The following is a 26,436-nucleotide window of genomic DNA, read 5'->3' as shown; positions in this document are numbered from 1 at the left end:
AAATTAGAAAATATATCATTAGATGCTATTAATCACATAATATTTTAAACTATATATACATATATGGCTTATATGGCTTATTTTCCACCAGGTTCTTTTGAGGTTAGATGCAATGTCTGATTTTAAGGACTTTTCACTTTATTGGGGACATACAATATAAAAATATAAAAAGTTGAACAATAGTAATAAAGGTTAGTAAGTTTTCAAAGTAAATTACAAAGAAATACACTAAGCTGTGCATAACAAATAATTACATAATTAAGCAAATGAATAATTGCTATATGATTTTGGATGAGGGAAAGGCCAGCCGGATAAAACATGGGGTAGGAGATTGAGACTTAACTGGCTTTTTAAAGCTGAGTAGAACTTTAATTGGCATAAAAGAGAATATACATTTTATTCCCACTTGTTCTCTGGGCCAGGCTGAATATACCAGAATCTCAATATGGGGTCTACAACAGGGGAGGATTTCAGGGCTTAGGATCTATACAGACTGTGCCTCAGAATGACCAAAGGTTGTGCTTTGGTATCTGGTGTTTTTGGAATCACATCTCAGTTTCATCATTTATTTGTTGGTATGAGGTTTAATCCAATCTTCATTGTTACAGCATGTAGCACTGTGTCGACTACATAATAGATGCTCCCAAATGATAAACATTGATATTATTGCAATGTAACTTGTACTATTGGTATTATTGTAATGTAAGAGCTAACTAGAGTTCATAGCTGAGGATGGACCCCAGCAGAGATTATTATGCAAACAGTATCAGATACCAGAGAAGATTTGCCTAAGAATCAGAAGCTGCAATAAATCAAGAATAGGTTGAGTAAGAAGAGCCCTAGCTTGAATCAAAATGGTTCAGAATACAGGTGAGTATTCAGAGCTTGTTTACTGAAAGATGATGATCCAGTGGCAGAGAGGCACAGAGTAGCCCAAAGCTACAATACCAGACCTGCTAAAATGACTTCATACAAATGAGGAACATAAATATAACAGCGATTTTCTACAATTTTTGAATACTTCCTTTGTGCCCAGGGATCATTCCTAGCACTTTATATATGTTATTTCCTTTCATCTTTGTTACTCTATAGGTAACTGGTGTTGTTTTCTTCATTTGAACATATGTATAAGAATGTCCAAAAAGAAATTTTCCAAAAGTAACATAGTCAGGAAGAGGCAGAGTCAGGATAGTCTTCGAGGTCTGCCCAGCATTACTTCATGTTCACAATCGGACTCCTATTTGCTGCCATAGGGTGGCAAAGCACTTCAAAGGTAACCATCGTGTAGATTTACTCGAGAGTATGGTTCATGCCTGGCTTACATTACCTAAAAAATAATTCTAATCCTGGCTAGAGTCAAATGTTACTGGTCAAAATACTGAACATGGACCAAACTCATAACTAACCAACGGGGGCATTACAACCTCTTTATGATGCTTGCCACTGACAGCTCTGATTGAACCTGGAGGGGCCACTTCAGGAACAGAAACTTGCCACATTTCCCCATGACAGAGTCTTTGATTTGTCGTGGGAGATATGTGTGCCACAGGGGCACTAATTAGTGTCTCTGGAAATCAGCAAAGGATAAAGTTTTCCAAAGTTTTGTTTCTGTAAATAACCACCTGGATATATGAAAGAGCCCATTTCTTCCTATTTCAGAACCTTATTCCCATCTCGAAGAGGCAACTTGGAAAGTTACACTCAAAGGAGACATGAGTTTACAGTTATCTGAGCGACAACTCAGCTTCTTTTTGTCCTTCGCAGGCAAGTAAAGAAGGCTGGAGTGCATATGCTGCAGTTGGCATCGCCCCTTCAGATGTCAGCTATGTGACATGGCCCAGTGAGAGGATTCTAGTTCAACTACTGCGAACTAGGGGGCACCTGTCCCATCGAGATGCATCAACAGCTACTCACTTTCTGCTGTTATTGCCTGCCCTTTGGGAAACCAGCCTAGTAATGCCAGAATTTCTGATTTTTTGAGAGATGTCACATATACAAATTTTTATGCAGAAGTTCACAATGTTCACATTTCACCTCAATTAAAAAGAAAGAAGGTAAAAACACTATGTGGGCCAAATAAAACAGGTCTTTAGGTCGAATTAAGGATGCAACATGCAAATCTAGAGATCTCTGAGAGCTCTTTGATCTTTCTTTCAAAGGTATTTTTCCTTCCTCATGTGAACCTAATCTCTCTCCATAAACGCACACAGCTTCTGAGTTGGTAAAGTGGAGGCTTCAGAAAAAAGAATGTTTGGCTATAGGGAGCAGAGTTGAGACTGTGGAACTCATTTTTATGTGTGTTTCATTTCTTATGGGATGTCACATGTCCACTGAAAAAGAAATACAAATTCTAACAAAGTTTAAAAGCCTTCAAATTAAGTTTAATTAGTAGGAATGTAAAGTAAATGGTAAGTAATAAGATGACTAGTCAAATCTAAGTTGATTTAAATTTTGCATAATATTGTGAACTGTTAAATAGCATCATTTCTCATTTTTAAAGTCCTGGTATGATTCTTTTTTTTTTTATAAGATTTAGAAGTGCACTGCTTCACTTAAATACAAAGTAGCTTTTCATCAAGTTTTCAGAACTATTTAACAAAACCCACAAAAGTTAAATCATAGATAACCCAGAATAAACAGAATATTTATAACTTGGTGACAAGAGAACGCCATTTCCATAGATAATCACAGTTATTTTTTAGTGTTGTATAAAAGGCAGCAAGATGTTTGTTAATTTATAATAATGTAAGTGTCTAAAATTGAAATTAAACCCAAATGAGAAAATCTGAATAAGAAAATTCATATTTAGCTATATAACAGAATGTTTTTACACTGTCAGTGAAATGTGGTAGGGACTACATTTCCAAATGTATGACTAACAATTGTCATCTTCTGAATTTCCAAATTTATAACTAGCAATTGTCATCTTCTGACTTGCTTCAGTATGCTCTCACTCCTGAATAGGCCAATCAATGAAATAACTTTAAGATTGCAAATTGAAATGCCAAGCAAGCATTCAGGCCCAAGCAGGTAACATAAATTAGTGAAGACACAACTCTAACAAAAGGCTTTTAAATTCAAAAATTTTTAAATCATCCTAGCCAAACAAAATAAACTGCCTGTGGGCAAAATTCGGTCAGCTGCTTGTTTGCTAACACCTGCATTCAACCCGATAGCCTTACTACAGAATGTAAATAATATATATGAAGTCAATATTGTCCTTAAGCAGGTCCTTGAAGCATAGGTGAAAGGAAGCTATCAGAGTTCTAGGGACATGTGGGTGACCTTGGAAAGCATGGATCTTCTGAGACTGGTTTTAGCTAAGCAGTCAGGCAGGAGATGAGGAACTCAGATATAGAGAGGGCAGTATGAGTGGAGAAAAGCTCAGCGTCATAGTCAAAAGGTGCAAAACTGTTCTCTTCAAGGCATCCAGAATTTAATCTGGGTTTCCTCTCTCATTCTCATAGCAAGACCGCTATCTACTTAAACTACATATGAGAAATAAGGAATTGTGAGGTCTAATAGAGCCTATTTTGTGAATGAGCAAATAATCAGAAATATCTAAGAATCATCTTGTTTTAGGGAAGCTAAATCTTTAAGCTGGTTAACTGATGAGTTCATTTCACTACATGGATGTCACTGTATTTGTCCCTAGTTTGAAGAAATTACTCTTCAAAGCATTTCTTCCTACTTTCCTTCCTTCCTTCCTTCCTTCCTTCCTTCCTTCCTTCCTTCCTTCCTTCCTTCCTTCATTCCTTCCTTCCCTCCCTCCTTTCTCTCTTTCCCTTTCTTTCTTTCTTTCTTTCTCTTTCTTTCTTCCAAATGAAGTAAGCCTCAAAATAATTCATATTTCAACAGAGCCTATGTTCTCCAATCTTTGTTTCATGGTTAGCATTATCAACCTTTGTTTCAGTACAAGTACACAGTCGTGTCATGTCTGGCAATGAGTTTTAAGAGCTATAATGGCAAACTCCTCATAGACAAGAACAGAACTAATGATGGACTGCTTAAGTAGGTTTGTAAATTAGATCATTCCTTCCATGAGTAACCCCACAAAATTCCACACATCATGGCTACTTGGAGGAAAATGTTCAGCCAGAACCCAACAGCAAAGATCACAATAAAATCTTTTTAAAAGTCAAAAACATGGTGAACATTTTGAAAGTTCTATAAAAGCCTAAATTGGGTATGTGTTCAATTTTCATGTTGAAAGCATAAACAGTCACAGATGTCAAGTAAACATACTAACATTTTAATTTTTATTCATAAGAATTATTACTTTGACTCAAATAAAAAGTTTATCATTAAAATTCATTAAGACATGGAAGGGGGAGTAAGAACAAAGAATAAATAAAAGAGGTATTATCAATTTAACCAGATAAAAATACTTGCACCTTGACTTGTTACCAAAGAAAGTACCTTAATGACTCATATATGTCAAAGGAGATGAGACACAGCAAATCAGTCAACATGTGCAAAAATAGAGTGCAAAGTAGGTTAGAATCAGGTGGGAGTGGGAATCAGGTGGGAATTTAAATTAAATCAAAATTTTAAAAGACATCTCATTTGAGATTTACAATCCACAGGAATAGATCCCCTGGAAGTGATAATGAAGGTCTCTAATGTCACAGGCCGTGTTTTAAATCCTATGTACAATCTTTGCGGAAAAATGTAATGTGTATGATGCTGACACTAGTGTTAAGGGTGAGGTGGTGCTGCGGGGACAAAATGAGGAGGCCAGTGGGCTCAGCCGAGGTTACCCAGGAAAAGACCATATCTCACTTGAATATAACCTCCAAGACACGGAGACTCTTTCTGTTTTGTATCCTCAGCATGCAAAGCAGTCTCTGACATATAGGAGGTACCAATAAATTGCTGTCAGATGAATAAAGGAAAGGACTAATGAATGAATGAGTGAATGAATGAAAGTAGTTGACCTGCTTGCTCACTTCCTACTTGAGGGACTTTTAAAGGCAGGGTTGGGAGGATGGCGACTCAGTGAGCAGGAAATTATTAATTCAGGGACCTTAGGACACAACATTATCCCTAGGATTTTTGTTATACAAGGCAGAGGACACTGGTGTAAAAATGACAATTATAATATTCCCTTAAAATTTGGACTTTATTCTCCAAAATGTGTTATAGATGAGAATTATAAGGATGTCACACTAATACTCTGTGTGAAAGTAAAAGCTAATTCATCGGTATTTTCAAGACAAGAAAGAAAATGTCTTCTTTCTTTTCCTTTTTCCTTTTTTTTTTTAAACTATGATATTAAAAGCATGGAGGTTAAGGATAGCACATCCAGGAATGTAAACTTCTTTCCTGTCTATTTGATCATGTGTTATTGGCATTAACACTGTCAATAATTCATGGTAAAAGAGGAAGTTGCCATGAAAGGTTACCCATTGTCAGGCTATGATCAATAGGTAAGACCACAGTGGGTGATGTATTATCAAGCATCAGCCAATTCACTTTATCATGGATTTTAAAGAGAGTAGTAGTTGCAGTCAGTTTGGCTAACCTGAGCTAAGCTCATTTGTTCGTTATCTTTTCACTGCTGATTATAGACTATGCCTTGAATACATTTTATTTAAGCACAGAATATCATTCTTGCTATTTAATTCCTTCAATCTGGCTGTGGGCCTCCAGAATTTGCCCCTATGTTTTGACGATGGTGTTTATATTTGAGCAAACAAAACTGTCACTTTGTTTTCCTGTCTTCCTATATTGGGTCACTTTGTGCTACATGATATGATCTAAGACAATTCAATGCAAGGAGACACATGTCCCTTCTCATTGGAGATACTAAAACTACAGCTTCCTTTTACCCTGTGGGAAAGAAAGCAAGTCAGGTGACTGAAAGTCATGGAGGAAAGTTAGTGTCATCACTATTCCTCTTCTTCCACAGAAATAAGATGAAATCATGAGGCCAGAATAGCACTGATTTCTTCATGAAGGAATAGAAAGAATGCAGTCTGCTGGTTGTTTATGTCTTTGGTATTGTGGAAGGGCACTCACACAAAAACAAGACTACCATTTGTGAACGCTTTCAAACACATTCTTAATCTAATATCACCTTGGAATCTTGGGGGAAATGTTCGGTTATTGAAATCACTTCCTAAGGGATAAATCATTTGGTTTCTGGTTTGACTTAGGAAGTAAAACCATCTGATCTATTTCCCTTTGGTTTTCAGAATCAGACCATTTGATATTTAAACACTTGAATTTGGTTATGTTTCATTTTCTGCTATTGTTTTGTTTTCACCCAAATGCTGGTATCTAAAATAATTGGAACACAATTGGGTTGAGAGGGTTAGCCGGTGTAATTCTAGTTATCAAAGGCACTTGAATGTGGAAAATGTACCATATCATAGTAACTACATGCTGATGCTTCTCTAGGGAAAAAATGTAGAATGTAGTAGTAGTAGTAGTAGTAGTAGTAGTAGTAGTAGTAGTAGTAGTAATAACAGGAAGAGGAAAAAGAATAAAATAACTCTGAATTTCCTGGGTTTTTTTCCCCACCTTTCCCCGAAGAATGTATTCTCACTTTTTTAGTATATGATTTCTCTTTCACTTTTGTATATCCTTAAACTGGTTTGACAAATGACAAACATACATCCTGTTACAGCTCAAACCCTATCTCTTCCCCAATAAACCTATTGCCAGTCCATTGGAAGTGAATGGGAATCATAAAAATCCATCACCTCAAAGGAGAAGCATATGAGATTACATGTAAAGAAGAAGGCATCATTGCTGGGAGAGGGTGCCACATCACCATACATTTGCTAATTACTTGTAACACGCAATCATGTAAAAAGTAATGCATTTTCCTTATATGGTATTGTTTGGAGATGGTTCTGCTTATCAGTTTTTAATATGCTCTTTGAAAACTGACATGTACTTTACCCACATCTCTTTAGGAACACAGGGATTCAAAGGCTGGATAAAATACTTTCATGCCTCTCAACACAAACCTGAGAGGGTAATTAACCAGATGGTAACAATAAACCTAATCTGAACACATCGGGGACTGGAGTCCCTTATTAGAAGCCTTACACACTGAAGGGGGTGGGGGAAGCAACTCTGGGGGAAGTATTTTAGCAGCCAACACCTTTATATCTGCCTTGAACTCAGAAGCAGAAGCTAATGAACCATTTAGGGATGGGTGTCCCACCACCTGAGAGAAGGCACACAGGGGGTCTTCTGCATACTCTGGGAGGCAGGAATGCAAGGGACTCCAAAGGAATGCAGTGGGCTTCAGGATTGCCTTCAAAGATGTCGGTTTTAGACATACCCAAATCATAACTGTAAATCCACCATATACCTCTCTCCCACCTCCGCTCCTACACACACACACGCACACACACACACACACCAAAACTTTCCAAGTTGGATAATTTATGCTTGAAACACAAGGCTATTTTCTTCTCTGCGAGGCAAAAAAATGAGGTTTTATAGACTTCTGTGATGACACAGGTATTCTGAATATTTTCAACCTTATTCTTGGCAACAGAATGTTCTCTTTATTCCATCCTTGAAACATATTGGAATTCTACTTATTTCAGATTTTCATATTGTCAGTGTGTCCTGAGTTAAATTTACAGGAGTATTGAAGCAATTTGATATTTCAACTTGTAAATGTATGCATGCAGTTATTTTTCCCAGAATACAAAAATAAGCTTAAATATATAAATATTTTATACATCTCTCTGTATATCTATACCTTTAGAGATAGATGTATATATACATGTATATGCATAATAGATGTATATGTGTGTGTGTGTGTATATATATGTGTGTGTGTGTATGTACACACACACACACACATACACACACACACACAGAAAGTATCCATTATATGCAAGAATGGATCTTGTTGCTGTGGAGGTTTACAATGTTATTGTGGCATCATCACGCATGCAAAGATGCTATTTTGCCATTACGTATGGCATTTACAACCTAGGAGATAATCAAGTCAGTGTTTGTTCTTCTTCTGTTTCTCAACCTGCTTCAGTTCTCTGTTTCTCTGGGTGTCATTTATGAGAAACATTCAGCATCAGTGCAACAACGATTTAGCTTGACTGAGTGCTAGCAAGCAAAGGACAATGTCCAACATACGGTGTTTTAGATTAGCCAAGGTTATAATGATGATCTATTAAAGAGCATTTTTGAAAACCAAGGCAGATGATAAAATGGGAAATTTTACAAAGTAGAGATGAGTGTAAATCACATGACAAACATCATTTTCCAGTTTGCATGTTACCTCTTTGTGGCTGCACATTCCTATATAACACTGTCCAATATTAATCTTAGGGTTTTGATACTTAATAAGTATAAAAAGACTGTTTCCCATCTTCTGATTCCTTTATACCTAAAATGACACATATCACTTTAGGAATTTGCCATAAAACTCTCCTGATAATGTTGACTATAGTTCCAATAATAACTAAAGTTATTTTAAGAGTGAAGAGTATAATATGAATTAAATAAGAGGTGCTGCAAATAATTTAGTGAAAAGCATAGTTGCCGCCACACAGAGTATTAGGTAACCTTTTTTTAATTAGAATGTACACTTTCAGATTACTGATTATGAACATCAGGGGACCCGAGATTTTGATTCATCAGTAATTCTCCTTTATGTCTACACTAAGATGTAAAAATGAGACCTCTGGCTCTAACTTAGTATTTCAGAGCCTTTCCATGCTGGTGCAGAAGCTGTTTTACCTGTAATCTCTAGTACTGCTCTGCCCCCTTGTGCTGCTACAGTGAACTCAACAGAGGAACAGTTTGCCTTAATCTTTGTACATGAACTACAGAAAAACCCCACTGTCACTTCTCACTTTTCTGGCAAGTTCAAGGTCAGTGTCTAGCTATTTTCAGCTCATCTCTTCTTGATCCATGCAGAGAAATGACAAGGTAACGTGATTCGGGGTCAGCTGTATTACAGGAACCGTTACATAAACGGAGAAAGTGAAAATCAATCCTAGCTGACAGTGACTTCGGGATAATCAACGCTCACTGGATGCCTCTGTCAGCTCGCCTGCATCAAACACCATGTGACTTCTGTCAGATCTTTTTAATAAAACTATATTCTCACTTTCAGCAACCTAAATAAATATTTCACTTGAGCTGAATCTTTTAGACTATGTTAGCCTTTCTGGATTTGTAAACTATGCCAATAATTCCTTGAAAAAAATTCACGGGTAATACCTCTTATCCTGAGCTTTGTTATTGAGCTGAGATGGAAGGGTACTTTTGTAAAATACGCCCTCCTTTTCGAGTGATCTATGAGAGCTTTCCTCAGACTGTTGTGTTTCCTGCATTAAACTCAACACCTTTCCCCAAATCATCCTCAGCCCCAGCTCCTCTCTCTTCCTCGGTAACAGAACCCCTTAATCAATCATTTTGTGTTGAGAGATTAGGTTTCTTTCTCTCTTTTAGGTGTTCACCATTGCTTCCTGTTTATCTCTGCATTTTCTGCTAGGACATTACCCCTAATGCAGAAATGGAAATGCAGTATTTAACAACATGTTCCACGTTAGTGGCATTCCTACTGATAGCACCTGATATGTCAGTTTAGGGAAGGAGCTGTTTTATCCCACCCACCTTGCGCTCCCTTGAAACTGTGAGGCACCGCAGTACTCCATTGAAGTACAATTTACCATAATATTAGTTGTCAGTAAATTCAAAGACGGAACTCCTAAAGCTATAAAATGGATTAGAAGCAATTTAAAAAAGAATTAACAAACTAGAGTAAGAGTATACTGTCAACAAACAAATGCTCCATCATAGGACTGTAATTTGGAATTTTAATTACCCCTCTGCTTCTGTAACAAAACAATGTCTGAACTGGCAGCGATTTGAATCTCTCACAGGTCATTGAGCATTCTAGTTAATTACTCTATGAATAGCCTGTTTTTCTCCCCTCTGGAAACACGTTTCTAATGGCAGTCAAGGTCTGACAAATGTGTCATCTACATAATTAGCTAGGAAGCAACACAAAACATTAAACATGCTTTGTGCCGACAACTATCAAAACATTTCATTTGTTGTCAATTATTCATTACTTTGTAGGTTCTGAAGGGGTTGTTATTATGGAAATAAGTCCAGATGCTAACAAGGTTAGAGTTTTGGATTCAAATTAGTAATCAGAGGACTAACTTTTAAAAAAATGTATCTCATGTACATTCAGCGCCATGTTCAATCAGTAGGAGATTATAAACAAATTTAGCTATGCTCAAGTTAAAATGAAAACGAGGCAGCCATGGATGTGAATTCAAGAGCCTCTGCTCATTCTTTGAAGCACGGACTCTACGCTGTCATTGTAAACTTTCTGAACCTTTGGCACGTCCAGTCTGTGCCTGGAAACGAGAGTTAAAAATGCTCACTTCAGGAGATGACATGGGATAGCAAGGACAAGGAAAGAAATCTCTGGTGGTTTTGGATTCTCCACCATCCCACCCCAGGGCATATTATGTAAAAGTCAAAATTCTGGCTAATAAACTTTTGAGTCTGTTGTGCAGCACAGTAGTTACCTTAGGTAACCCTTGGATCTCATGATTTTTTTTTTCTATTTCTGAAATCTTGTTTCTTTTATTGCTGCTTTAATATTGTATACAAAGCCAAGTATTGTCTCGAAAGCAGCACTCCTAATGTATATAGAGGATATAAAAAGATTTCTCAACAAAATTGACCTCTCTGTGGCAAAGAAAATTGCAGTGGAAGACACATTATTGCGTAGTCATATCTGAGGCTTGAATCTATGGAGAGTCTCACTCCACTGTCCTCTAGCTTTCCCTTATAAACCAAAATGGCTTACAAATGTCATCCACAATAGTCCAATAAAGATTAGGAACAAAACACTGTCCTTACATTGATGAGATAAGAAAGATTTAACTGCAGAATGCAGTGTACAAGAACAGTTCATAAGGCTTGTTCTCGAATGAGAAAAATAGAATTCAAATTATATTTGTGTGTGTCTAGAATTTAATTGAGATGATCAGTTTATTTTCCACGTAACGTTTGATCAGATGCCTGTACTATAGGCCTAGATAAAAAGAAAAGAAAAAAAATTCTATCAGGAGAAATCAAGAAGACCCGTTATCTACAGACTGTGCAAAATATGTCAGGAAATAATTTTACCCTGAGCACTGAGAATGTTCAGTTAATAAAAAAAGATCAGCCACTCACTAAGAGAAAATAATTGTCTGTATCTATATTTTTCAAAGCAAAAAGGCAGCCACATCTTACACTAAATAGGACACATTAAAATAAGCTTTAATAATCTTTATGCAGAAGGAAACTAATCCATTTTCAGATCATACGATCCACAGCAATAAAAGGAAATCATCAAACTAAAAACAATTTTAGAAATGGCTGCAGACTCTCATTTAATTAACATGCAACAGATCATATATTTATGAGGAAGTCAAAATATTTAGGAAGCCTATAATCCTGTAAGCCTTAATGTGGTATAAAAACAACAAATAAATGCAAAGTGTTACTGTTATACATGCCTGCCTGATCAATGGTTTTCACATATTGATCTATAAATGGAGTTGACAGTCTGTGTTGGCTGCACATTTTCCAAGCAGCGCTATTTTTGCAGAAAACCAATACGGGCAATTACCTTTGTTTGAGATGCCAAGTCTTATCAATTCAATGTGATTTAGTGTCATTTTAATTAAATATCAGGATCCACTTCAGGACAATTTATACAAACAAAGCCTCAAACCTAACTATAAGCTTGATTCAAAGTAAACACGGACAAGTCCTACAGTCTCATAATATTTCTCAAAAACTCTGAGAAACAGAAGGCTTATATTTTTAGTAGCAATTTTTATGTCTGCCTTTTTGGCTAGCCACAACTTTGGCAAGTATCCTATAATCACAGAAGTAAGAAACAAAAGAAAATTGTTTCCTCTTTTTCTTTATAATATATTAAAAAAGAAAAATGAACAAGCACAGTCTGTTAATGGAAGAAAAAGGAGTCTTGTGAGTTAGCGTTTAGGAAGGGCTCGACTTAAGTCCTCATCCTAGCACTAATAAAAAGATATCTCCCTGTCCATGATGGCCATGAATAAAGTATTGCATTTGCGTGGAGTTTACAGGATGGAAATGGTGAATATTCATATATGTTGCTGCTTAAGACACCAGCATTAAATGCCGAAACTGCTCCTGTCTGCAAATCCTATGTCTGCAATTTTCTTGATTTGGGCTATTTAAACTCTTCATTAATATCTATTCTAAACTGTCTAGTACGCTGGAGCTTCCCTCTTATAAATAACAGCAAAGCCACATTAAACCTTTTGCATTAGCTATTCGCTGGATTGCACATTAGCCTTTCAGCCCTTAAAGAGGCACACTTCACTTGCCCCCCATTTACGCTCACTAAGCCGCCTGCTTCTGTGTTTAGCACATTCGAGTAAATAAGCAGTCCACCTTTAAGAGGTCTCACTCCAGTGATCAGAATGAGACAACAAATCACTGAGACCAAGGAGCGTTCCTTCCCCACCAAGTGGAGGTCTCCAGATCTCTCTTACAGAGAGGCAATTTTCTGCTAACCACGTCCTCCCGTGTCCAAACTTCCCACCTCTCCAACATTTCCCAGGTAGCAGAGTGGCCTCTTTAAACCTTGAAAAGGCACTGATCTTACCAACTACATAAAAATGATTCTTCGGTCTTTAAAGAAAATGATGCACACCGCCAATGAAGTACTAATGGAGGATTAATGCCTGTTTTATGGAAATGCTTCCCTGCAGCACTTAGGTAATGAAAACTTTAACTTAATAAGTAAATCACCTGTGTTTGCATAGCACGAGGTTAAATAAATGTTTATATTGGCATTTCAAACTGTTCTTCTGCTTAGGATACCAAGAAGCTAGGCTCTTATGACGTATATGGGAGAATTTTATGTGGTGTTCTGAGTTCACAGTCATATTAAACATATTTTTAATTGAACACAATGAAAAAAGAGGATTTTACGAATTAATGACAAAATTATATAATTGATTTGACCCTAGAATCTTTTCATCACTTTCTGTAATAAGTTAAATCGTTATGAATCTAACATCAGATTCTCGTGTTATATACTCCAATAAGTCCATATTAGATTTGCATAATTGTTATGCCAGGGAACATGTAGTATAGATGTGCCATATATATGAAACAGGGAGCATAACATACATAGGACTACTCTAAAGTAGTCCTAATTTTTTTCTGTGCAGATTAAACGTATGTGTCTCTGTTACAACAAACCATGCTGCATGTGACATGTCCACACGTTTTTAGAATATATCTCCTCCCACCTCTCCGAAGTTCAAGATCTGCCTCCCTTGACCTCACCCCAACCTCCAACTTCTGAAAAATCAAGTTCTTAGTTTAGCTTCAGCAGATATCTTTAACAGGCTTGTTTGAATAAATATGCCAAAATACTTTACATTCTGTCAGTATCTAGTCAGAAAATTGTGCATGGAAAAAAGAGATGAAAAGAACCGAGACAGAAAGAAAATTAGTGCCATGGCAAGCTTTCAATACAGTATCTCTGCGCCAAGTTTTCTCGGTGAAATGACATATCCTCACTAAAATACCCCTTTTATATAATTATGCACTGAGCACACATAACCAAAAGTAACTTTTATTTTTGTTCCTTATCGAGGAATACATATTGCCCAGGCTAAGAATGCGGAAACAAAAGCTGGGATAATTATAGCTAATTTAACTTTGGAAAACTCTTCTCTAGCAGTCCAGCATATAACCCCCCAAACTAAAGTTATGTAACAAGGTAATATCAACAATGAGAAACTGCATGATAAAATCCTGCCCAAAAGTGAAAAATGCTAATTTTGTCTCATTTAGCAGCTGGATACAGAAATGCTCATTAGTTTTAAGAGGGTTAATCCTTTTAACTTTTGCATATTGATATGCCAATTATGCCTAATTGTACAAGAGGCATCAGTCAAGGTAATAGTGCATAAACACATGAAAGTTATTAAGTACATCCCAACATGTAATAAAGTAGGTGTTAATTGGTAGCTGAGTTCTGCGGGCTATTGAGGTGGATAATTCATTGAGAGATGGATCACTTGTAATTTCTCTCCATAATTCCTTTTGCAGTCTCATGCTGTGATGTTTTCATGCTTGTCAAAAACAACTGTGGCATAGTGCCTTTTGTTAAACACAGCCAATAAAATATGTTAGGCATCATTAAATATACTTAACTTTTAAACTTTTTCAAAGGTACAGTTCTTACTGACAATACATTGTAGAGATTCCAATAATTTACTCTAACCATGTCTCAAGTTCATAGTTGAGGAACATTTTAGCTGGTTTAAACACCAGCAGCGTTGTGCCTCCCAGCAGACAATCCTTTTAAATGAGAAAGTCAATAAAGAGAAACGCATCTCTCCGCATCTCTCGGTACCTTATCTCAGGATGTATCTCCCACTCCCAAAATAGAATCACTGGCTTCCCTCACACTAAATTTGTCTATAATACCTGAAGAAAGAATGATTAAAATCCTGGCTCCTGAGATGGTTGTGGGTTAATTTCGCACTTGAAATTCGAGTGAAAACAGAAAATAAATATAATCAGTAACATGCCACTTAGCAAGTTTATCCCATTTAATAACTCAGTTAGGGCGCTGAATATTTCATAGGCCCCTACGATATTAACAGAACACTCAATTAATAGCTCACATGTTTCTGCAAAGTGACTGGGACTCACAGCCCTTCCCCAGCTAACCTATTTCCCGCTCTTGCTCTCACTGTGAGAAACAAAATAGATCTGGGGTCCAAAAGAGTGGCTAACATTGCATAAATAATTTTGTAACATCCTATGGCCTCAGCTGCAAGTTACCACCATTATGGAAGAAAATTAACCAGAGGAGACTCATCGCAATCAGTGTGTTTAGTGGCTCAGGATGCGTGCAGGGGCAGGGACACAATTGGCAGTAGAGTTCATCTCTAACTATTTTATTTCAAATCTTCCTAATGACACATTATCGAGACAAAATGGCTTCCTCTCCAAACCTTCAATCGCCACACCATTTCAATCATTTAGGCTCATTCCAAATCAAATCATAATTCCAATATTATATATTGTTGGGAGATTTTAAAGAAGAGATTTTCCCTTTTTTTTTTTTTTTTAAGATTTCCCCCCCACCGCCCCCAGTTCATTCTTAGCTAATTTTAGCCTCTGGCTTTTCAAAGTGATGTACTGTATTTGGAAGTACAAACACCACATGCTAGCATAACCTCATTATTTTTATAACACTGAAGCATGATAGTAGAGGCCCTTAAAATGAGTCAAAGGTGCTCTTCAGTCTACTCCAAATCCACTTTATCACTCTGGATTAAGCCCAGCTCTTCTCTCACAACTGGGGATATTATTATGACTATAAGTAGGCAAGATAAAATGCATTACAAAAACAGTTTTCTCGTAGACATTAGGAAAACAAATAAAACAAAGCTAATTAGCTTTTTTAACAGAATTCTGTATCAGGAAACATGGGGGTTTTGGGGTATTTGACTTACGGGTTCAATGACCTTCCCAACATCGGTGAGGATCATGGATTTACTTTGGCTCAGCCTGTCATGGTGGCTGTTGGCATTTTTGATCCTCATTTGCACAGCTCCGGTGCCTTGACGGGTGGAATTCAGGGTATCCACAGAGGTATCAGAATTTGTAGATTTCTGCATATTATAGCTTTATCCTGATAAAATATAAAAGTGTTGTATTATTCCAAATATATCTTTTCCAAGAAAAATTTGATGGAGTGCACATTCCTATTAATCACTAAGGTCCAGAAATGGAACAAATAATTTCCACCTCTCTGAATAGTGAAGAAGAAGGTAGTTTCTAATTGTTTTTATCAACTGGAGCCTCTGCATGTGGACAGTACTATGCATGTCAGAGGACTTAAAAGTTCATGGGCAGCACACTCATACTTCTGTAGTTCCTAAGTCCATTAAGGAACTCTTAATGGCAATATGATACAGTCTTCCTTATGTAGAAATGATGTTGCCAACAGAACATCTTTAATGTATACGCTGTTTTCATTCACAACATCACTGATCTCTTACCCACCCCACCCCAATCCACCACTACACGCTAATATCAGCAGCCTTTTTTGGTGAACAAAAACCTATGTGGATAAGGTCATATTTAAGTGACTAGAATTAGCTTTGAGCAAACTAATCTGGTCCCATTGACTAATATGTTGGCCTCGACTTATTTGCATGGTGTTCAGTCCTAGCCGCTTTCCCCATTCACAATACCTAAGAAAGGAAATTAAAGTTCCTTTGTCCTCTGCCATCTGCCAGTGCCTGCTGTTCAGTAGCTCTGTTGGACATAGTATTTATGAAGAATATGAAGAAAGAGAAAATCAAAACCATTTATTTATTTATATTTACTTTAATGGAAGATTAAAGTGATTAGGGAGGAAAATTGTAAAGGAGTGGCAGTGAGGAAACAATAATTTGGAAAAGAAAATGAAGAGAACTGAACTGTGGCAACATCAGTGGGTGGACTAGGAGGGCTTATTTGCTTCCTCAAATCCATAATCCTTTTCTATCTCCCCTCTCCACAAGCCCCTCAAATGAACATATCATCTCATTTAAAAGAGAATATTTGCAATGCAAACACAGCTTCCAAGCTTGTAGAAATGGACCTCCTTCTAGCCTGATTATTGTCTCTGTGTCTCACCTATAGACATCCCATAGCTAGTCTGGCACATGTGTCCAGTATTAGAATCAACTGTCATCAGTTACCGAACCCAGTATAATCCGAAAGAATGATTATATTTTAGGGAGCTAACTGTATTGGTACTCCTATATCTGTTGGACAGAGACAAAGGGGCTAGCTAGCATCATGGTAGTGTTCAAGCTAAGTCAACACTAAAGTGATTAAAAAAGGATGAAAACATTTTAATAGGAGCAAAGTGTTACCTTACAATTGATACCAATAAGGCAATTGAGTGATAACTTAGAAAGGAAGTTAATATTTGTAGAGTATTTACTATGTGCCAGGCAATGCACTCAGTGATTCAATTCTCACAAAACTCTCATGAGATAAACATTAAATTCATATTTTTCTAGAAGAGAAAAATAAAGATCAGAGAAACTAATAATTTTCCCCAAAAACAATGGATAGAAATAGTAAAAGGCCTATATTTTATTCCAAAAGAAAAAAAAAAGATTCATACAGGTGAATCGACAAATTCTAGTTAATCTACACTATGAAATATTATTTAACAATAAAAAGAATGGACTGTTGATGCATGGGACCACATGGATGAATTGCAAATTCTTTGAGCTGAGTGAAAGAAGCCAGGACATTTAAAATATATATATATATCTATGGAGTACTTATTATTTCATTTACATAATATTCTAGAAAATGCAAGCTAATATTTAAATAAGAAAGCTCATCAGTGATTGCCTAAAGATGAGACGAAGGGAAAAATGGACTATAGTGAACACAAAGAAACTTTTGGGGATGATAGATATGTTTGCTAGCTTGATTGTGGAGATGGTTTAACAATTGTATGCATATATTAAAAATGATCAAATTGTATGTATTAAGTACTTTCACTACTGTATTTGTTATACCTCATAAAGATGTTTACACGAAAGTTGGTTTAAAAATTCCTTAACTAGGTGTGCCTGGGTGGCTCCGACTTCAGTTGGTTAAGCGTCTGACTTCAGCCCGGGTCATGATCTCTTGGTTTGTGAGTTCGAACCCTGCATCAGGTTCTGTGCTGACAGCTCAGAGCCTGGAGCCTGCTTCAGATTCTGTGTCTCCCTCTCTCTCTCTCTCTCTGCCCCTCCCCTGCTTGCAATCCATCTCTCTCTCTCTCTCTCTGTTTCTCTCTCAAAAATAAAATAAAACATTAAAAAAATGTTTTTTGATTAAAAAAAAAATCCTTAAAGGGCACCTGGGTGGCTCAGTCAGTTAAGCATCTGACTTTCGATTTGGGCTCAGGTCATGACCCCATGGTTCGTGGGACTGAGTCCCATGTCGGCCTCTGTGCTGACAGCAGAGAGCCTGCTTGGGATTCTCTCTTCCTCTCTCTCTCTCTCTCTCTCTGTCTCTCTCTCTTTCTCTCTCTCTCTCTCTCTACCCCTCCCCCGCTCAAAGTAAATAAACTTAAAAAAAACTCTAAATTAATTAAATTTCTTTTTTTTTTTTAATTTTTTTTTTTTTTAACGTTTATTTATTTTTGAGACAGAGAGAGGCAGAGCATGAACGGGGGAGGGTCAGAGAGAGAGGGAGACACAGAATCGGAAGCAGGCTCCAGGTTCTGGGCCATCATCAGCCCAGAGCCCGACGAGGGGCTCGAACTCACGGACCGTGAGATCGTGACCTGAGCTGAAGTCGGACGCTCAACCGACTGAGCCACCCAGGCGCCCCATAAATTAATTACATTTCTTAATTATTTTGTTCACACTTTCATTTTTATGTTTCTATGTGAGTGATAAAAAATGTATCTAGCTGAGAATAAAAGCTATTTCAATAAGATTTGAAATAAAAATTTGAATTAAAAAACCCTTATCTCCACTATTCCATAGAAATATAATAACAAACACTTTGATGAGAAGGGTTTTAAAATGTATCAAATCTGGCCATTAATGTAGACATGGGGAATCTTACTTCTACATCTAACTAGAATAAGATATAGAGTATTATATACAACTTTTTTTTAATGTTTATTTATTTTTGAGAGACACAGTGACAGAGTTAGAGCTGGGGAGGAGCAGAGAGAGAGGGTGACACAGAATTTGAAGCAGACTCCAGGCTCTGGGCTCTCAGCACAGAGCCCAACATGGGGCTTGAACCCACAAACTGTGAGATCATGACCTGAGTGGAAGTCAGATGCTTAACCAACTGAGCCACCCAGGCGCCCCTATATGTAACTTTTTTTAAAAAGTAAATGCATTCTCCATATACCCCAGGACAAGATTATGGGGTTTGGGTTTTATTTTGTGTATTATTTATTACTGAAGCTATTAATTTTTCACAGCCAATCAGAAATTATTTCAAAATAACAAAGCAAATCTATGAATCTTTGGTATTTATGAGGATGCTACTATGAGAAGCATGAGTTTTTCTAGAATAAATAATACTAAAATTTGTATGGAACTACAAAAGACCCTGACTAGGTAAACCAATCAAATCTGGAGGTATTACAATTCCAGATTTTAAGATATACTACAAAGCTGTAGTAATCAAAACAGTATGATACTGGCACAAAAATAGACACATGTATCAATAGAATAGGATACAAAGCTTAGGAATAGACCCACAATTATATGGTCAGTTAATCTATGACAAAGGAGGTGAGAATATACTATGGGGAAAGGACAGTTTCTTCAGTAAATGGTGCTGGGAAAATTGGACAGCTCCATGTAAAAGAATAAAATTGTACCACTTTCTAACATCGTAGACAAAAATAAACTCAAAATAGATTAAAGACCTATATGTGAGACCTGAAACCATGGAACCCTAGAAGAGTACACAGGCAGTAATTTCTTTGACATCAACTGTAGCAACATTTTCCTAGATATGTCTCTTCAAGCAAGGGAAACAAAAGCAAAAACAAACTAGTGGAACTACATCAAAATAAAAAGGTTTTGCATAGAAAAAGAAACCATCAACACAACAAAAATACAACTCATTGAATGGGAGAATATATTTGCAAATGACACACTTGATAAAGGGTTAGCATCCAAAATGTATAAAGAACATATTTAACTTAACATCAAAAAACCCCACAAACAAACCAATTAAAAACTGGGCACGGAACCCAAATAAACATTGTTTCCAAAAAAGACATATAGGTGGCCAACAGACACATGAAAAGATGCTCAACATCACTAATCATCAGGGAAATGGAAATCAAAGCCACAATGAGATATCACTTCACATCTGTTAGAATGGCTAAAGTCAAAAACATAAGAAGTAGTAAGTCTTGGTGAGGATGTAGAGAAAAAGGAACCCTTGTCCCCACTCAGTGTTGGTAGGAAGGTACATTCGTACAGACACTGTAATAAACAGTACAGAATTTCCTCAAAAATTTAAAAATAGAAATACCATATGATCCAAAAATTCCACTACTGGGTATTTACCCAAAGAAAACAAAAACACTAATTCAAATATTTACTGTATCATTATTTATAATAGCCAAGATATGGAGCCAACCTAAGTGTCCATTGATAGATGAATAGATAAGAAAGATGTGGTATACATATGCAATGGAATATTATGCAGACACAAAAAGGCTGAGATCATGGCATTTGCAACAACATGGATGGACCTAGAAGGGGATCATGCTAAGTGAAACAAGTCAAACTGAGAAAGACAAATATCATGTTTTAACTCATACATAGAATCTAAAAAAAAAAACAAAAACAAAGCACAAATAAATGGCTAAACAACAAAAGGTGGAATCAGGGCTATAAATATAGAGAACAAATTGATGGTTGCCAGAGGGAATGATAGCGGTGGCCTGGGAAAAATGGATAAAGGAAAGTGGGAGATCCAGGCATCCAGTTATGGAATGAATAAGTCACAGGAATAAGAGGCACAACATAAGGAATAGAGCCAATAATATTGTAATAGCATTGTACATGACAGTTGGTATAGTGGTCATCATAGCATAACACACAAACTTGTCAATCACTATACTGTACTCCTGAAACTAATGCAACATTATGTGTCAACTATACTCAAATTTAAAGAAAATTTAAAAGTAAAGCACAGGATTTTACAGGGTAGGTTTTAGTTAATAAAGTAGGATAAATGAAGGAATGAAAATCTAAGGATTGAGTTTCTAAGGGTGGCTTTGGATAAACAGTAATTGGACTGGTTTTATCAAAAGGGCCATGATGACTTCTAGTGGCACCACTGTCTCTACTGGTCACCTTTGTGATCTTGTACAAATCTATAGACCTCTGGAAAAAGGTCTATAGATATTTTTCATCGCTGGAAAAAAAAAATGGTAGTGAGGGGACAGGGTCGGCCACGAGGATTGCTGTGCTCTGTAGGATCCTTCCTACTTCTGATACTGATGCACTCAAAGTCTGGAAGACCCTACATCTTTACAGAGCTCAATAATTTTAGGCAGATAACCACCAATGTAAATGCTTTGCTATGACTTGATCCATAAGGAATTTGGGTATGGGTTGAGGGGGATCCATGATTAAACATATAAGTCTTATAGAAAAAATCTGGGTTCTCTTCTGAGTACATTTGAGCCTTGATCTTTGATGTTACTCAGATTCAGACTCAAAGGATGGCATGTTTGTAATAATGGTGAGGGAATTCACTTAGGCTAAAGCCACTATCTTATGACCAAGAGCATGAAGCCACTGTATTTACATAGCTTTGCCATGTGCCATTTATAGAACATGTTGCTTCCTCAGAGTCTGCACAAATTTCAATGTCAAATCAACATTTGCATTCTTGTATTGATTGCACAGTCAACTCATTATTTGCCTACTGATGTGTTACTGTCAAAAGCCTGGATTACTTAAAAGGCCTCGTATCTGGCTTCCCCACCTATTTTCTTGGGGACAGGCTGCAGAAAACATTTTCAGAATCTTCCTTCTTCAGGCATTTCTATTGGGCTGACAACTCTTCTACCATAGTATTAAGGTGATTTCTCTCTCTTCACACTTTCTCTCCTCTAGCTAACACCTCCTTTCCCATCTGACCCCAGCCTCACATCAACAAAATTTGTTGATACCAAAGGCACCCTAGTTTTTCTCTTTATTCAGCTTCCCTAGTATTTTGTGTTCTACAATGGCATTCATTTGATACTATTTCATAACTGTTCTCATATTTGCAAATATTTGATAGTTTCTAACTTTGCAGAACACTACATCGCTCTGAGAAGAATACACAAAATGACACAAAAACCTCCTCTTAAAGATTTCCACCAGAAGAAAATAAATGATCCGTTTACATTTATGGAAAGTCTCCCAAGTGGCATGCACTATATCAGAGTCTGGAGATTCTCTGTATGTATGCATGTATGTATGCACTAAACATCAAGGGCTTACAGATTGGTGAAGGTGATAGAGAAACAAATCAATAATTAAATGACAAGAATTGAGTGGTGCCCAGTTTGGGAGAGGAGTAATGGCATCAAACTCAGGGTGGAACTTGGAGGTGGAGAGAGAGGAAGTCTGCAAAAGGAGACTAGTTGGTGCTGGTGCTAAGTCAGGGCAGGTTAGGCCTTGCAGGCAAAGGACTCAGAACTGCAAAAGTATGCAAACAGCTGTGAGGTTATAAGGTAAATATTGAAATATTCCATGAAGCAAAATCATAGTTACCAAAGAAGTTCAAAGAAAAGGGAAATGATAGATTTCATGAAGAAAATGGCAGTTAACTTCAGTGTGCTTAAGTCTGTCATCTTGCTAGCCTCTCATGGGGCTGAAGGATTGAGAGTCCCTCCCTTCTAACCCAGCAGGTGCAGCGAGGGGCTGGTATTCAAGACACTCTGAGGGAGTGATGAAGGAAGAGGGCTTTCCTTGGCATAATACATAAATGTATTGTATAGATTAATTGAGTGCAAGGCAGAGGTAAGCAGGACCGCCACCCCCACCCCCCATAGGGCCCAGGGGTGTGCAAGAGGAAGGAGAGAGGACAGAGGAGGAAGGAAATCTGATAGACTGAAATGACAGCTGTGCTAATGGCTGTGACACTTGTCACTGTTGCACAAAATAAGTCAGAGATGACTTATTTTCATTGATCCTGTTAGGACCCTCCTAACAAGAGGATAAGGCTGTTCTAAGCCAAATTTTTCAAGTTGTATTTGAATTTCACTTCATAGCCCTTTTTCTTTACCCCCTTCCAACTTCTCATCTTCTTCTCCTTGCCTACATCCGAATACTCTTCTGTTCCCTTACCAGACATCCTATTATCCTTTTCGTAGTTTAGGCGCCAAGCGCCCCACTGAGGCACCTACTTAGGCACATCTCAACCACAAAGTCAACAGTTCTGGAATTGCACCATCTATTTTTCCTTACCTATCTCCTGTGAACATTCGTCCTTTCAGTCAATCACTAAGACATAGATGGGAGGGAAAGAATTAAACCAATTAACATAATGCTATAAATGGATGATCAGACTTCCCCTTAACCTCAGGGAAGCATTTGTCTGAATCTCAAACTGGAAACTCTTCTAGCTATGTGGGAGAAATATCTTGCGGTAGAATAGCCTTGACCAGTCTACTCCACGTAAGATCTTAGGTGAATTTAGGGGGAGGTAGTATTTGTGGCTTGGGACAAGATACTAGCATTGCATTCTGGCAAATAGGGTCTGCTGGAGTTATGTGATGTGATGGCCCTGCCATGGTGTTCTTATTTTTGAGTGTTTATGAAACAAGTTCCTAGTGAACAAACTCCATCCTGAAACCGGCCCAACCTAATGTCAAATGAAACCCTCGCAACCCAGGGTCTAGTATGACATGGCTCCCAGAATCAGAGAGTGTATGATATGTATGTTTCCAGGAACATACATATCAATTTCATGATGTACTACTCAGAAAGGCAAGGAAGACCTCCAATTTGTGAGTCTTCCTGTATTATTCCAGGAACACTCACAAGGAGTTGAAATTATTCTTTTGGGGGCGCCTGGGTGGCGCAGTCGGTTAAGCGTCCGACTTCAGCCAGGTCACGATCTCGCGGTCTGTGAGTTCGAGCCCCGCGTCGGGCTCTGGGCGGATGGCTCAGAGCCTGGAGCCTGTTTCCGATTCTGTGTCTCCCTCTCTCTCTGCCCCTCCCCTGTTCATGCTCTGTCTCTCTCTGTCCCCCCAAAAATAAATAAACGTTGAAAAAAAAAAATTAAAAAAAAAAAAAAAAAGAAATTATTCTTTTGTTCCACCCTCGTTTTCTTCCCTCATTGACCCCCAACTTTCTATATTTTATAGAGTAGATTGTAAAATCAACAATATTTGTCCATGCTGACTTACATTCAACTTAGTGGCATCAAAAATTTTGTTAACTATAAGTTATATTAAGATTCATGTGATCTAGAGGCTTATTCAGTATTCCACTTGTTCTTCTTATAACATTTCATCTACTCATTATGATTATTATAATCATCATTATTATCAAAATTTGTTAGAGAGAACACTCTTGGCTTATGCATTTATATTCTTACATGAGGCTGCAGATGACTAATGAAAATATTGAAGAATTAGTTCATTTTGCATGTGTCTAAAATATCCATTGATTTCATATAACTCTCCAAATAAATATCCTATCCCTGAGTTAGAAATTGAAATGTGAATCACTTAAGACTGGCTTCACAATTTCTCTAGACTTCCTGATTTTGTATGTGCCAAGTGAAGAGCAAGAAAGGTTTGTGATATTGCATTAGTTCCACTTTCAATATTGCTTTAAAAACAGGAAACTGTGATGAGAATGCACTTTGTAAGAGCCACACAAACTGGTTCTTCTCAACAGACTAGGTTCAGTGGTATTCTGGGCCAGATTCTCCCACTCACACTGCAAATACCCAGATAGGAGTGAATGTGATAATTCATCTAATCATAAATTTCATAGCTGCTCTGTCAATTATTTGTTGCACTCTGTTAATTACACTAAGGCTCAGCAGCTTGCCCTTTTGAGTTAGAAAGTATGTTTTTGACATCTCTTTCCCATCAGCAGCATTAAAAATAAAAGTGTATTAAGACTTATTTTGAGCTAGGAGAAAATGAGTAGGCACTATGATATCATCTCTGTGCTGCAGAGCAGAGAAAATTGAAGTTCAGGTGTACTGAGTGTCTTCCCCACGGTGCCACAGCTCGTTTCAAAGTAGACCCAGGAGAGAACTCAGGTCCTGCATCTCCAAACATCGTTGCTTTAGTCACAGACCCCCAAGTCAACTGGAAACCATGTGTGGAAAAATAAGGTAACAAGATTTCCAAAGGAAGTCTGAGATCAGAGAGGTAATATGATCATAGTACAGCCATGTTAGGTATATATCATATACATCTTTCAATTTAAATGTTTATAAATGTTCCTGTGCTTCCTTACAAAACAATAGAGATTTAATGTTTACTGAATATATAAGTGGAAAACACACGTAGAAACTAGTCAATGCCTGCGTACATAGCCTAGCAAAACATTACCAGTTGGAAAATGCCTTTGATAAAGTCTATTCCTTATTTAAAAAAAATGTATAACTCCCTCTGGCCAATGTTTCTAAGGTCCGCTGAACTATGACTATTGCATGACAAGTTGGGGCAGGAAAAAAAAAAAGCAATGCTTTTCATACCTTCTGAGGCCAATACTTGGAGAATAATATGAATTTTAAAAATAAGAAGAATACCATATTTTCATTTCAGAATAACTCTTTTTTTCTTTCTTATAATTAAATGACCATGTTTAATGATGTCTTAGAACTTAGCAGGGTTATTTGTTTTGACAATAGAGGAAGTCTCCATCGAGTTCCAAATTTCTTTAGGTTCTTAAAGTCATTCTCCACAGAGAAGGACTCTCTTCCCTGGCAGAGACACCACAGAAGATATTGTGAGGAGACCTGTCTCAGAGGCAAGCCCTGAGAGTCCCCAGGGAATCCCCATTCCATGGGTGTCAGCCTAGGTTTTTCAGTGCGTGGCAAGTGAGCTGTCTGGTCACCCCAGCCACCAAGAGCTACGGTCCCCCAAACAGGAATCCTCTATGGCAATATGACTCCATTCCTTTCCCAGAATGTGTGGGCTAAGGAGCTCAAAGAAACTCCACAGACAAATGTTACTGCTCTGAGAAATTCATTTCTATCCCCTGGAAAGATCTTATGTTGATCTGTGGTAGCTCACGGTCTGTTTGTTCCCCTGTGGAAATGACTTGTGGCTATGGCAGCCCCAGTAATGTGTGGCACAACCTTCGTGCTACACTTTCCTGACAGGTCAGTAATTAACTTGCATTGCAATTGTTTGTCGTCTCCACCACTGCAGCCATTTACTAAAATAACATTTTAATTTCAGTTTCCTTCCAGTTCACTTTCCTTTTCTTTTTTCCCTGTGGCTTCTACATCTCTATTAAGTCTAATTTCCCCAGACCACTTCCATAAGCGGAGAGAGTGCAATAAAACTCAGTTTCAAAAATGTCAAATATAATGAGAAAAGAACATCATAGTAAAGGAATTTGACCATAGCCACCCCATCGGGTAACATTGTCTTTGACTGGGCAGGTGTTATATATAGGAAATGTGATAATAAGGCTTTGCATTTACTTAACTTAACCTAATCAGGGAATCAGGGTGATATGCTGCATTTACTGACAAAGTCTGGCAAGTCATCTGCATGGATAAATTGTAATACAGTTATTGTCATTACCCGTGGGCATTCTAAATGGTGAAAATGACAAGTAAAATATAGTTTTTAAGTAGAATAAGTCCAAGACAAAATTGTGTGACAGGCAACCT

General features: G+C 37.3%; 1 protein-coding gene across 3 annotated transcripts in view; it reads right to left on the bottom strand.

Moving 5' to 3' along the window:
• Positions 1 to 26,436, bottom strand: part of ARHGAP15 (Rho GTPase activating protein 15) — a 617,790-nt gene that overhangs the window by 573,099 nt on the left and 18,255 nt on the right. For 2 of the 3 annotated variants that reach the window (XM_086718494.1, XM_025912351.2), the window contains exon 2: positions 15,537 to 15,715. In XM_086718494.1, coding sequence (XP_086574620.1) covers positions 15,537 to 15,701 — 165 coding nt within the window. In that variant the 5' untranslated portion in view covers positions 15,702 to 15,715. Of the gene's footprint in view, positions 1 to 15,536; positions 15,716 to 23,033; positions 23,070 to 26,436 lie in introns of all 3 variants that reach the window. The other variant, XM_086718493.1, reaches the window with a different exon arrangement.

Source organism: Puma concolor, chromosome C1 (genome assembly GCF_028749965.1).
Source record: "Puma concolor isolate L17-30 chromosome C1, mPumCon1.1.hap2, whole genome shotgun sequence".
NCBI lineage: Eukaryota > Metazoa > Chordata > Mammalia > Carnivora > Felidae > Puma > Puma concolor.
The sequence above is the reverse complement of the archived record's forward strand: the minus strand, read 5'-3'. Positions and strand labels throughout refer to the sequence as shown.